We start from the raw sequence: 15,174 nt of genomic DNA, 5'->3' as shown, positions 1-15,174 counted from the left end.
AGTTGGGGTTCCACCCCCTGGGGTGGTTGTAGTACTGTGCAGTTGAGTCCTAGAAAGCTGCTGTCTGCAACTTTGTCGTTTTGCTTGTCAGGCTATTTGCCATTTGTGAGTTGCATGGTGGCACTCATTGCGATGAGTTTTCATCTTCTTGTGAAGAGCTCTTGGGCATAGGAGATGAAGGCTTGGTATTCTGCTTTTGTGTTCAGTATGTGGTGTTCTTGTCCTCTGTAAGAATACATTTTTGTTATTAATATGCTGTGGAGGTTGTCATAGAGCTGGCAATCATACATTAGATGCTGCCAACTTTCTAATCCGCCACAGATACAAGAAGGATCTTCGATTCCAAGTAAGGAAAGCCTGGCATTGATGGCGCCATGTCCAATGAATAGGTATGCTGCTTGCAGGCCAGGTGAGAACCAGTCAGGGTTCTAGGGTATACTCGGCTGACATCTAGAATAAACTTCCTGGTGATCTCTCTCTCTGGTGTGGGAGTTTGCCCATCTGTTCTGCCACACCTGCAGCAGGTGGTGCTGAAGCTTTTTTCTCTCAGCAGTTCGGCTGTTTGCAGGGTCAGTCGTGTATCTAAGGCATGTTTTGGTGGTGCCCTTTGCCAGGTGGTGCAGTAGTCCTCTACACACAATCTCCAGGTCCAGAGAAAGTTGTTGTTGTTGTTATTTGGTTTTTAGGAGCATTAGCAACTAAGGCCATATTGCTCCAGGGATATGCGGTGGTCATTCCCTGACCTTTTCCACATCCTCCGTATTTGGTGGCTCATGGGCTTGAACCCCAGTCTAATCAAGAAGCATGTGCTACACACTGCTGCTCCTGCCCACCTGGCTACGGAGGCGCCTCCAGAGGAAGGACCCTGGCCAGGACCTGAAGGGCATGGGTACTCAACCGTACCGCAGGCACAGGTGATGGTGAGTAGAATTGTTCTTTGGGTTGAGTCAATGATTTGCCGGTTGACTACTGTGGTGGCTTTTTTGTACCACATGCCGGAAGCATACGTGATAATGGGTATGAAGACTGCTTTATAAGGTAAATGAAGTGTGTGCCGGCTGAGGCCCCAGTCCCATCTGGTGACCCTGGCAACCAGAGCAGTGTATCTCCTGATCCTTTAGTGGAGGCATTGAACATGGTTTTTGAAGGATAGATTTTGGTCTAGGATTACTCCTAGGTACTTCAGTTGTTTTGAGAATTTTATCGTCTGATTTATCTTGATCTGAGGTGGTTGACGCAAGTCCAGTTTCCCTTTCAGTAGGATTGAGTTAGTTTTGTCTGGTGAGATATTTAGGTGGTGAGATATTCTTGCCCAGTCTCGTAGTCAGTCTAAGGTCTGATTAGCTAGTTCTTCCAGCTGTCCCCTGAAGTTTGCTGATGAGTGTAAGGATAAGGTCATTGGCCTTTGCCAATGACCTTATCCTTACACTCATCAGCAAACTCCAAGGAAATAATTTCCAAGGCCAGGAAACTGTTTAGAACAATGTTCCATAGAAGTGGTCCCAGAATCTACTTGAGAGAGACTGATACAGTGCTTTGACGACTCTAGATCTGTCCGATAGGTAGTTGTTAGTGGTCTGGAAAGTTTCTAGGGACACTGGCGGCCCTGAGTCTTGACAGGACGCTCGGCCACCATAGGGTGTTGAACGTCCCGGCAAATTCCACTGAAATTACTACAAAGTATTTCTTGTCATATTCTTCTGACTGTTGCAGGAGGTGTTGGTGGGCATCAACTGCCGAGAGCCCCCACCTAAAGCCAAACTGGTTAGGTGTTGTTAAGCACACTGAGGCAATGTTGTTGTAGCTAGCCATACATGATGTTTAAAGTTTGCTTGCCACAGAGAGTAGGGCTATTGGTCTGCAAGACTCAGGTAGCTGAGGTGGCTTTGAAGGATTTTTCAGGATAAGCTTGACATTGGCAATCTTCCAGAAGGCTGGAAAGGCACCAGCTTGGAGACTTGTTGTATAGGTTTAACAGCAAATTGGGGCATACTGTCTTTTTTATTATTTTTTATTCCAGTTCAAGCAGATCTGGTGCTGGGCATTTGTTTCCTCTAATTAACGATGCGGCAGTAGTACGTTCCTCCCTCGTGAAAGGTGGCTCAATTGCGTGGTTGCGAGTCCTCATTCTCCTGACTAATTCTTCTTTGTTCTTGTTTCCTGGATCAACTGGCAGTCGAAAGATCACATCCAGTATGTTATTGATGGAGTTTTCCCAGTTTGTGGTCATGGTGCCATGTGGCATTCTGGTTGCAGCGATGACTTCATGTCGGGGGAGTTTATTTGTTGTAATCTTATATATGACCCCCCATGGGTCACCACTGCCCATGGTTGAGACCAGTCACTGCCAGGACTGCTGTTTGCAGTGGCATATGTGCGCTGTGTACATTTCCGAAGCATTTCTGGCCTCTGTATAGTGCTGCCAGAGGGCCTCCACCTCTCCTCCCAGCAAAGATTTTCTGGTCCTCTGGAATGTCCTTTGTTCAATCTGAGCTTCCATTCTGAGCTGCTGCAGGTCACAAAGTTCCACCAAGGGACCACACCTGGGGCTGGATTATTTTTTGGTATTGCACCATTGCAGGCCTGAGTTATAAGGGCTGTTGTCTTTCTCTGAAGAAGGTTCGAGTTGTTGGTGGTTTGGAGTTCACCCTGTTGTTCCTGTAGGGTAGTTGTCACAGCTGTCTGGAAGGTATCCCAGTTGGCTTTTGTGATGGCATATCTGCGTTGCATTTGTCTGGGAGTCCTGGTTAATGGTCTAGCAAGCTGGAATGTTATAGTGCAGTGATCGGATGTGGTCCAAGCACCTTGAACTGTCCACAATGTTCCTAGAGGCCACTGTAATATCTATAGTTGCCTCCATAATTTTTTGGGAGGTTTAGTACTGTTATTGGTGCATTAGCCAGGAACTCCTCCAATCTTTGCCCATTCTGGGTACCTTGGTGGTTGGGTCTCCAGTGTGGCTATGGACCTGCAGTTGGAGTCAGTGTCAATGATTATTTTTGGATTTGAGAGAGTATTTATTATTACTGTACGAAGATATCTGATGATGAAAGTAATGTCCTCACCTGGTCAGAAATACAGGGACACCACATAGAAAGCCTCCACGGCGGTGACTATGTGGGCACAAGTGGCCCAGGCCGTGCATTGGTGAGTTATTCTCCGCCACGTTCAGATTTCTAATGGCAATAGCAGCCCAGGGAGTATCATCATCTGTTTGTACAATTTTGTATGTCAAAAAATACCCCTGGACTGCCTTCATATGGTAATATAGTTCTTGGAGTATTATAACATCAACTAGCTGTACCCATTGCTAAAATTTCATAATTGGTAGCAGAGTTTTTCTCTAGCTGTCCTAAGGAAATGTAGTCCAAGTTTTGTCGTGAGCAGGTAAGCCAGTACGCATCGAATCCTTCATTTCTTATTTCTGTAAAATAAAACTATTCTTTCTTTTAAGGTAAGCAGTGCTAGTAGAGAAAATTGGCCTGTTCTGTAAAATAAGACCATTTGGATTTTTTACTATTTGGAATTTTTATAATTTTCCCGTGTTTCTGCACACCTAGGAAGAAATACAGACCAAATCAGTTAGGCTTGCCATATGCAATGGTTACAGCTAGCTGTAGCTGTTGCGAAAATTTTGCAATTAGTAGCAGAGTTTTTCTCTATATGTCCTAAAGAAATGTAGTACCCATGTAGTATCAATATATACGTGTAAATGTATTCAAGATTGGTCTTTCAACTGTGACATACTTCTAAATCTTTAAATTACTTACCTTAAATAACCTCAAAACAAAAACAAACTCGAAGTTGATAACAATAATGATAAAATGATGAGTTCTGAATGTATTAAACGTAACAAATGGCAATGGGTGTATGAGCTTGCGTGCGCAACGTAGGACCATATAGTGAGCTGTGATGGAATCCTAATAATTAGTTCTTTCTTTTAAGGTAGGCAATTTTGCAATTGATAGCAGAGTTTTATTATTATTATTATTATTATTTTTTGGAACAAAGGACATGACTGTGCGAACGTGTAACTTGTTAATCAGCTACATAGTTAAAAATGCAAATTGTTAATCAGAACAAAACGGCTGATCAACTTAAACAACTGTTTGTTTAACAGTTAACATCTTCCTGTGGCTCCCTCCATCTATGAAGTGAACGATGAACTGTTCTTGTTTGTAGTACAAAACTGGCCTCAGTAAAATAAAACTATTCAGAATTTTTATATTTTAACAACATTTTGCACACCTAGGAAGAAATATCTTCAATTTGAGACCACTTCCAGCCCGATTGGTTAAGCCTATCGTTCACACTGATGGAGTAAAGAAAATAGCTTCCACATTAAATATATAGATGCTCCCCTCCTCCACTTTGAATTGTATCTGGTCGACCACTGCTCTGTCCTTCTGTCAATTAATTGGAAGAAACTTGACCTCGATAGTATTGTACCTCTTAGGGAGTGTCCCCATAATCAAGTTTTGTTTGGTATATAATGTAAAAATTCAAAGTTTATTTTATGTTATGCTTATAGAAGTGTCTGTGTGTGTTCATTATGGGTCAATTTGCATATGAGGCTGAAAAACCTAGATTAACTTGGGGAGTCCTGCTCCCTTGTGTTGTGTGTGTTATTTGGTTTTTAGGAGCATTAGCAACTAAGGCCATATTGCTCCGGGAAATGCGGTGGTCATTCCCTGACCTTTCCGCATCCTCCGTATTTGGTGGTGACAGGCTCGAACCCAGGTCTAATCAAGAAGCGTGTGCTATGCACTGCTGCTCCTTCCCACCTGGCTACAGAGGCGCCCCTGCTCCCTTCTAGATCAGTTAACTACAGTCTGAGGTCCCTGACTGGTGACACCTTTAAGAATTTCTCAAGGCTCTAAAAGGGAATGGAATACCGCAGTCTCTCCAAACCAAAAAGTGGAAAACCATATATTGTTACAGAGGAAACTGTGAAGGTTTAGGTAGACAAGTTTTCTATCATTGGTAATTTCTTCTTGGGACATTGGGTCTCTACTTCATGCCCCCGATATTAAATAATCAATGCTATGACAATTTTTGTTTTACACTAGCCTATTCGTTTGTTTCATTTACAACTCATGAAATAAAAAATAAGTTTTTAGGTTTCTTAGCATGTGGAAATTCTAGTAAAAACCTTACCTTACGCTTAAGTTGTGTAACCACTCGCTGCACTTCCCACAACTGCTCTTCTTTGTGTTTATCTCTTAATCCTGTATTCAATTCAGCATGAAGTTGATTCAGTAAATTTTCTTGTTTTCCAAGTTCCTCCTCAAGAAGTAATGGAGAATCTGGGAGCTCTAAAGATAACCGAGAGGTTTCTGACTGGAGTGGTGGTGCATACCTATCAGAGCCAAAGTATGATATAAAATTTTTTCAAGGGGAAAAAAAAACAAAAAAAAAATCCATTACAACAGGTTATAAAAAATAACAGTAGCATTAATCGATGGGTTGTTAATCCATTAATGGGCATAAAAAAATTTTCAAATATAACAATGCTGTTTTCAAAAACTCATGTTTTCCTGGTCACAAGTCAAATTACTGTAAACCATTAGAAGAGAAAACCAACTTCTCTGTAACAGTTGTAAGTACTGGCATGTCACACTTTTATCACCTGCTTGTTTGACAGTTACATTATTTTTTATTTAAATATTTTATGATGTATTAGAGTCAGAAGGTATAGTATAGGTTTCAAAAAGCTTCTGTTGGAAAAAGAGATGTATTCATCTGTTTTATTAGTAGTTTTAGTTCATTACTTACAGTTACATGAAGGAAATTTGTTGCCTCATTTGTTGTGAAAGTTGGAAAAGTTAAAAGTATTAATAGAGGGAAGGCAGTTTGGTATTCTTTAGCATATCTATGGACAGCCTATAAGAGTAAGTTTAATAGTAGGTATGGCATTATATGACATGGACAGTGAAGGCTCTCAGGTAGAGGGAAGATGCATCCACCTTCATGGATGATATTTTTGTGTCATATTTATAAGTGAGCTAGTATGGTTTACTCTGGACGATTTTTTCTAATGCTTGAGAATCACAGTTTAATTTGTCTGAGCTCTTAATTTTATTATTGTTCAGGTCTCAACTAGCTACTTTTTTTTTTATACAAGCCTTTATTCCAAATTAGAATTGTGTGTGATCTTTGTAAGGGATTTACTACATGCTGCCATATAATGTAGTATAGTGCAGTGGCACTGTTAGCATTATCTGTTTATTGCATTAAATTTCTAAGTGTTCTGTGACACAAAAAAAGATTAAAAGTGCTTTTAAACTCTTAATGCACAAATAAAGTTGAACTTTATTAGTAAGTGAAATAAGTTAATGATGGCAAACTAAAAGGAATATATTCTGGTATGTAGCCACCCATAAATAGCATACACTATAAAAAAAAAGTTGAGCTTTATTATTTGAAGCTGAACCATTTATTTGAAGAAAACTTTGTTTTATAATCTAACAGCCAAATCCAGTTGTAAAAACTATAAGTATAATTATGTGCAAACTTATTCAGCAACAAAATACTTATTTAGAAACTTAAGTAATGTTACTTCTTTTTTTTTTTTTAAATATGAATAAAGACTACAAATTGACCTAACCTGGTGTACCACAGGATAAGATTTAAAATACAGCCTTGCAATATTTACTGACATCTTTAATTTGGTAATAAAGGAATATCCCTGAGGTACAGATTTTAGATCTTACAGTGAATAACGATTTAACTTAGTCATAAATAAACTTCAAAGGTAAAAAACACAGACTCCACATATATTTGAAAATTAAATGGTTTATTGCTTGTTATCCAGAAGTGGAAAAGATGTTTTCCTATAGAAAGGCATGTTCAAATAACTAAATAAAATTGCAATTGAATTAATTAACTGAACATGTGTAGGAAATCCTCTTTTCCACCTCTAGGTAGCAATCAACATCACCATCTAATTTTAAAATATACATGAATTCGGTGTCTACTTTTTGACATTTATTAATTTCCACTTAATGGCTTTCATTATAACACACTGGTAATAAATTTTTTTGAAAAGTTGAAAGATATTTGAAAATGTTCAAAGATATTCAAAGGTATTTGAGAATGTGTGTTATAAATGTTGAGTTACTATAATTACACATTTAGTATACAATACACATGCAAAAATGTCATTTTACTTTAGGTAGAGTGTTTTCTGTGATTGACTTGTCTGTGATATTTGTGATCCAAGTGGATCACAGAATGCTAAGGAGATTGGCTATAAATGTCGTAAGGTTCCATTTAACATTCAGTGATTAGTTGATTTACTCAGTAAATTCTCTTTCCTCAGTAACAAGTTTTTTTATCTATTGCTCTCATTTTCCCATTGTACAATTTTTATCAAAAGAATCAAGGGATAGTTAACAAAAAAAAAAACCTAAGATAAAAAAAGTGTAATGGCTGGATTTGATCATGAAGTAATAAAAACACACACAGTTTTTTTTTTTTTTTTTTTTTATCTATTATGCTACTGTTACCATTGTTTTTATAATAACCGATTCACAATGTCAGTTAGTCATTTGCACAAATGCATCAATTGTTTAATTTTGTATTTAAAAATTAACTCATTGGATTCTAGTTAATATCATAAATTAAATTTCTTACTGAAACCAATATTGTGAAGAAACATATGTTCAAGAATGGTTTTGATAATGTATGACATGTCAAAGATAATTTTTTAACATCTTTTCCCAACTACTTACTTCTTTATTTCCACTCCACTGAAAAGGACACTACTGTGGGCAAAAAAAGCATGCAACACTCGATGACTAATATGCATTGTGGAACTAAGAAATATGGAGACATTTTGAAGGTTCATTTTGTTTCTTTTCTCCTACACAAAGAATACAATTTTTTGTTGTGTTAATCACAATGAAATAAAAGATCAAAATAAAATAAATGGCAGAATTCACTTAAAAGTCATTATTATACAGTGTAGATAACAAAATAAGAATACCCATAACCATTATTATTAAATATAAATTTACATAAATTTATATGAAATAAGTAACCATACTTTTCTGTAAGTAGTAAACATGCAAGAAATCAAAAGGATTACTCTCAATAACATTTCTTGTTTAATAAAACAAGGGCTAGAATGTGAGAATTTTCAATGCAACAAATAGAGATTACTTCCTATATTCTTTCTTCTGATAAATCTGTCCAAATTAAGAAATCTAAAGATAATGATCCTTGAGTAACAGTCACTTCTACTAATAGTGCCAGTCCTGAAATCTTAGTTTATTCTCTTTATGTATACCCAACATTTATCAGAAAATTATGCTTCAGGCAATTGCAAGTTAGATGCTGTGTTTTTTCCTCCCTTCACTTAAGCCTTATAACATCCCATTCTATTCTTGAATCCAACTCCTGGACCACACTTATAGCTCATGTGACTGCTAAATAACAGTAATTGATTGTTCTGAGGGTCATCTCAGAACTCCCCACCAAACCTTCTAACAATCTACTGTCCTGTAAATATTTCATCTGGCCCAGTAATGAACTGAGAATGATGATTTTTTGCTATTTATCTGCTTAACTAATTTTGTTTTTCGGGCAATACCACAGTAACTTGTGATCAAAACAGTACAATCTGAGAGACCAGTCTTGTACAAAGATATAATAACCTTTTGCACTGAATTTTTTTTTTAAATGATAACTCACCACAAATGAACAAACATTCCAATTAATTAAAAGAAATAATTCCATATTTTTTACTGGAGCTTATATTGAGGACAAACTCTAAAACTTACAGAAATTGAGAAAACATATAAACAGAACTGTAAGTATCATAAACAAAATTTCAGAAAAATTTTTAGTTGAAACAGAATACCCTGATATTTTTTACACTAATGGCACCTAAGTTAAAAAAAAAAAAACTTGGAGGTATATTCTTCATTGTTTAGTGCAGTGTTTCCCAAACTTTTTTAGTCACGGAAAACTTTTCATCTCACAATTTATTTACAGATCATTTATGAAACACAAGTTTAGTGGGAGCCAAAGAACTGTTTGCTAATATTTTAACAAAAAGCCGAAATTCAAATAACTTTCATGATAATTTTGTTTCGGTCTTTTTTTAGTTGGTTCCTGTTTTTTCACTTCAGATTTTTGGGGAACAAAAGGCTGCGATTGTTCATCCTCACTCTGAAGTGTGACAATATTGTGTTCATTTTCATTGACCACAGTTGCACTACCAGGAGTACTTGCTTCTCACTTTAAAGTTTCTTTTTTCAACCACAACTCCATGGTCATTTATTTTAACCCTGGTTGGGGGTTAACCCTGGTAATTAACCATGGTAATACTGATAATTATCAAAAAAAAATTTATACAAGGAAGTGAGTTTAGTCATGATATCGGTTCGCTTCCCCCTCTTCTTCAACCCGTGTACTCCAGGCTAAATCGCATACGAATGGCATATAAAATCACTACATTGCTACTTTTTTGTAGATGTCATTACCTCTACGCATACTTCTCTATGCAAAAGCCTGCCAAAATAAAGTGTTCCGCGGTCTATTTGATTATTAGTCTATGCCAGTATCGTAATAACCAAAAAAAAAAAAAAAAATTATGTTAAAAATTATAATGATACAAAAGTGGTGTATGCTACAAATAAGCAAGATTTATTTATTTTATTTTTTAATTATTAATTACGATTTTTCATGGAACACTTGTTCACATCTCATTAGCATTAGCAAGGGCACATGATGCAAGAAAGCAAGCTTATATAGCATCAGCCAAACCCCCCCTTATTTCACCCATTCCCTCGCTCTAAATGTTTGTCAAGTTCTGCCTTGAATCTGTTTAAGCTATCAACTTCTACAATGACAGATTGAAGTTTGTTCCAGCAATCAACCACCCGCTGGCTAAAGGCAAACATCCATACATCTATTCTAAAACTGTCTTTCCTCAATTTGAATTTATGCCCTCTCAGGTGATTATTCTGAGCAAGAGGAAGAATCCCATCAGCACTGAGCATGCTCAAACCATTCAAGGCTTTATACACCTCAATCAGATCGTGTCACAGGTGCCTAGTCTCCAGACACTGTAATTTGCAAAACTTAAGCTTTTCTTCGTAAGAGCAACCCTTTGTTCTGTTCACTAATTTTGTTGCCCTTCTCTGTACTCGTTCCAACAGCTCTACATCCTTCTTAAATTGAGGCCTCCAGACCTGTATACAGTACTCAAGGTGTGGCCTGCCCATTGCCTTATACAAGGGGATAATCACCTCCTTATCTCTGCTAGAAAAATTCCTGTATATCATTGACAAGACACCATGAGCTACCTTGCAGACCATCTGCATTGCTCAGAAAACTTCATATCTGCCTGCACAATTACCCCCAGGTCCTTTTCATTCTCTACCACTGTCAGTGTGGTACCACAGAGTTGATCTGGGATTACTGCTTCCCATATGTAGTACTTTACATTTGTTAATGTTAAACTTCATTTGCTACCTCTCAGTCCATCTGCTCAACTTTTCTAGATCCTGTTGCAGCAGTGTACTGTCATTAGTGTCATTAACAACCCTGTCAACCTTCATATCATCTGCAAACTTGGACATTAAGCCTGATATACCATCATCAATATCATTTATAAATACAGAAAACAACAATGGACCCAACACTGAACCCTGAGGGACTCAGCTAATAACATTAGTCCACAAATAGCAGTGTCCATTGATTACCACTCTGTCTTCTCCCACTCAACCATCCCTTTATCCATAGCAGCAATTTGCCTCCAATGTCCCACTGCTCCAATTTTTGCAGCAGTCTTCCATGTGCAACAATATCAAAGGCCTTTCTAAGATCCAAATATATGATATCAAAGTTATTCTTTGCATCCAGTTCCTTTGTGACTACATCATAGTATCCAATCAAATTAGTCAGACAAGACTTCACCTTAACAAACCGATGCTGTGTCTGAGCTATAACTGAAGTCTTGTCTAGATCATCCTGCAATGCTTCTTTAACCAGTGCCTCCATTGATTTCCCTGGAACAGAAGTTAAACTAACAGGTCTGTAATTACCTGTCTCCCTTTGATCCTCCTCTGTGGATTGGGGTCACATTTGCACATCTCCAGTCAATGGGTACCTCCCCTGAGTCCAGAGAAGCTCTCATAATTATGGCTAAGGGTTTGCTTACTTCCTTCTCCGCCTCCTTTAATATAACTGGATAGATTCAATCTACCCCAGGTGCCTTTCTTATGTTTATCTTCAACAATTTCTCCTCCACTTTACTCTCAGTTATTACAAGATTATCTAGCTTACTGCCAGAGTTGAATATACCTCTGGCATTGCCCTCTAGTTAATGAGTAACTAGAGTAACTCCTCTGTGAATGTAGATGCAAAATATTCATTTAGTTTGTTAGCTACCTGAGCAGGATCATGAACAGTTGAACCATCGATATCAAGTGGACCAATCTGATTCATCCCCTTCCTTCTAGAGTTTACATAAGTAAAGAACTCTTTGCTGTTTTTCTTTGCATCCTTTGCCAAAGATTTCTTATAATCTGCCTTCACCTGCCTAACCTCCTTTGTATCTTGGTTACAGACCAGCTTATATCTATCACAGGCTTCTGTGCCACATGTTAATTTATATGTATCCCATGCATTTTTCTTCTCTGTCACATGTCTAATTAGTTCATCTGACATCCATTTAGGCCTAAATCTTGAACAATATTTCTTTGTTGGTATGAAAAGCCTAGTAGCTTCCAAGATTAATTCATTGAATGCTTCCCATTTTGAATATGCTGTTGGTAACATCATCAGTTGGTCCCACTGTATAGAATTTAAATACTGTCTCAGACCACTGTAGCCACCTTTACGAAAGCAAAAACCCTTCCCTTTACCCTTGATAGTAGTTACCTCTTTGAGTAAATCCCACTTCAGCACACTGTGATCACTGCCACCTAGTGGTTCCTTTATCTGCAGATTCTTGATGCATGAAGAATCACTACTGATAATCAGATCAAGAGTATTACTCCCTCTGGTTGCCTCCCGAACATGCTGCTGTAGAAAACAATCATCCAATAAATCCACAAAAGCCTTTCTAGTGTGTGTGTGTGTGTGTGTGTGTGTGTGTGTGTGTGTGTGTGTGTGTGTGTGTGTGTGTGACCAACCCACAAATTCCAGTCAATCTCTGGGAAATTAAAATCCCACATTATAAGACACTGATTTACTGGCCCACTCTGTTTCTCTGCACAATTGCTCATTATACTCATCAGATTCATTTGGCCTATAACACACACCTACTCTTATTTTGTCTTTCCCAGTGTTTATGTTACACCAAACAGACTCAACACTGCATTGTCCACCAACATCAACTGGATGCACTTCCTTAGATTTTATGTGTTTCTTAACTAACAGCATAACCCCTCCTCCCTTTCTGTCCTGTCTATCCTTTCTGTACACATTGTACTCCCTAAATTCCAATTCTGCACTGCTTATATCTGTGTGACACCATGTCTCTGATATCCCAACAATATCTGCCTTTGATGTCTTGACTAGCACTTCAAGCTCATCGAATTTATTAACTATACTCCTAGCACTGGTGTACATGCAAGTATACATGCACCTATTTCTACTCTTAGTTACCCTAACACAGCCCATGCATTTACTTGTTCCACTATGACTCCCAGCAGTCCTGGAAATCCCCATTGCCTTGCTTTCCAGGCTGCTGCTCAATTGCATTTCAATAGAAGTAGTGCAAGAATCACTTTTACCTCTGCCAGTGGCTACTGTTATTCTATTAGTCCGTGTATCCCCTCAAGTTAGCAGTTTTCCGACCCATCTAACTCTGCCTCGATAGCATCCGCAAATATTCTTGCACCCTTTCTATTTAAGTGTATGCTATCCCTGTAGAAGCAGTCTCTCCTGTTAAGAAGTACAAACCAGGCTGAGAAAAATTCTGCCCTTTTGAGCCTTGCACAATCTATCCAGGGCCGAATTAATCGACAAGGCTCTCATCATATACTCCCTCCTATCGTGTCTGGGCAGAATTGCAGACACTTTCAAATTGAACCTTAACTCTCAGCCTTTTTTTCAGCATTGACTTGTACTTGTTAAGTAATTCCGCCAGTCTCGTACTCTTAATATCATTAGTGCTAACATGTACAACAATATCACCCTTTGTGCTCTTAAAAGATGATATCTGCTCTACAACGTCATCAACCTTTGCCCCTGGCAGACATACCCTGGTCCTGTTCCATCTATCCTTTTTGCACAATATGTTCCCCATTTCCCTGACAATAGGGTCACCTACAACAACTAGTTCCTTTGGGACCAGTGCATTCTGCCTTGGGGTTTGCCGCTGTGTTGCTTGATGTTCAAGTGCAAGCTCTGGCATTGATGTGGGCAGCTGAGAGCTTGATGGGCCCTCAATTTAAATTCTTCAAGGACATCCGCCCTGTCCTTCAAGCTCTCGTATAAGCCCATAACAATGCTGAGTTGGTGCCTGATTTCCTCGCAGTCCTTACATCACGCACACACAAAGACATTCCCCTTGGCAATACCATGTCCCTTGTTTGATGCTTGCTCCACAAACATCAAACAAACAGTGCATTTCAATAGACTGTGATTTAGAGGACAACTGTCCCACTCAGTTCTCCACTCAGCCACAGCACTTCCATTTGTTTGAGCCTTTTGCTTTGCTGCTCTGGTCTGAGTCATGATTTCTATTCAAGTTCAATAAAATTCTAATACAAAATATAACCCTAAACTTATATCCCAATGCAGTTATAACACTATATATATATTTCCGTATTGAATGTTACCTCCGAGTTACGTTATATGACTTTCTTATCCTCTGTCAATTTATATATATTAATTTACGATGTTACGTTTGTAAAAAGCTATATTTATTTAAAGTACAATTCAACTGACAATGATATTTAATAAGATCAATAAATTTTACTGATTAATTGATACTACTATACTCGCTATCTAGTTTTCATTTAAACCTTAGGCTATCTAGTTTTCCGTTAGACCTTACGCTGTCTAGTTCGGTGCACACGTATCGTATAACAATGGCGGCAAGTTACGAAAACGAGGTATTATTTACTTTCCAAATTGTGCTATCTAAATTCAAAATAAACCACGGAGCTTGACTAGGTCTATAAGCTACTTATAGAAAATAATTTAATCTAGCAATTAAGTTAATAAAGTGGCTAAGTATAATTAAAAACTTTGCATTCGCAGGAGCTGCAAAACTTGTTCAACACGTGAATTTGATTCCCTTACTGATACTAAGTAATAACCTACAAAATCTCTATCTAAATTCAAATTAAACTGAAGTATTGTTACTAGGAATATAAATCAACTCTAAAAAATAAATTAATATGCCAATTTAAGTCAATAAAAAAGCAAAACTTCGCCTGTTCACGTGTACTCTTGCATCCACTCTATTTGCACCTACTATATCTCGCACCCACTCATGGAACAGTTTGGGAAATGCTGGTTTAGTGAATGTCTTTTAACATAATTTATAAGCATTACTTAGTATTTTATGTATATGATGCATCTTAAATGTATTTGAACTAATTATTACTATCTTAACTACATGCCATGTTGGGATTACCATGATTATGTAGCTGTGATGGCAATACAGAAAGAAAACCTCTTTGATTTTCATTAGTTCATTTAAACTAATACTCTGAATGTTGAGATGCAAAGCCATAATTCTACAAGAATGCCCAAAATTTTTCCATACTTAATAGACCATTATTTGTGGATCAGTGCTAGTTTATTACAGCATTCCTCAGATAAAACCTTATTTAAGTGGTTAATATAATGCTAAAAATATATTAAATAAGAGCTCTTAAATATACTTTAGACTCAGACTATTAGTGAAACACTTACCAGATTAATTACATGTAGCATGTGGACAAATATCCATGAGAGTAATAATCGATTACATGAAGGAAGGTTGTTAAGTAGAGTTTTTAAAGTTTCAACCTTTTTTGCCTCAATCTTCATTGCTGTTAAGATAGGTTTTCAAAGAAATTAATTAAATAATCTGAATACAGCATATAAGCAATATAAATAATATAAATCGTCAAATTTAACTGCAAAGATTAACTGGAAAAACAAAAGTGCACACATTAACACTAACAATTTCTTGATTCAATAACTTTGTTATTTATTACCATA

At 37.4% G+C, this 15,174-nt stretch overlaps 1 protein-coding gene across 1 annotated transcript in view; it reads right to left on the bottom strand.

The window, feature by feature from the left end:
• Positions 1-15,174, bottom strand: part of Rlip (Ral interacting protein) — a 135,762-nt gene that overhangs the window by 41,047 nt on the left and 79,541 nt on the right. Inside the window, exons 7-9 of the mRNA XM_090388309.1 lie at positions 14,884-15,002; positions 7,734-7,864; positions 5,158-5,359 (exon numbers count right to left, since the gene is read on the bottom strand). Coding sequence (XP_090244435.1) covers positions 5,158-5,359; positions 7,734-7,864; positions 14,884-15,002 — 452 coding nt within the window. The remainder of the gene's footprint in view (positions 1-5,157; positions 5,360-7,733; positions 7,865-14,883; positions 15,003-15,174) is intronic.

This window comes from Mastigoproctus giganteus, chromosome 14 (genome assembly GCF_048544385.1).
Source record: "Mastigoproctus giganteus isolate SK-2022 chromosome 14, ASM4854438v1, whole genome shotgun sequence".
NCBI lineage: Eukaryota > Metazoa > Arthropoda > Arachnida > Uropygi > Thelyphonidae > Mastigoproctus > Mastigoproctus giganteus.
This window is presented reverse-complemented; position numbering and strand designations above follow the sequence as displayed.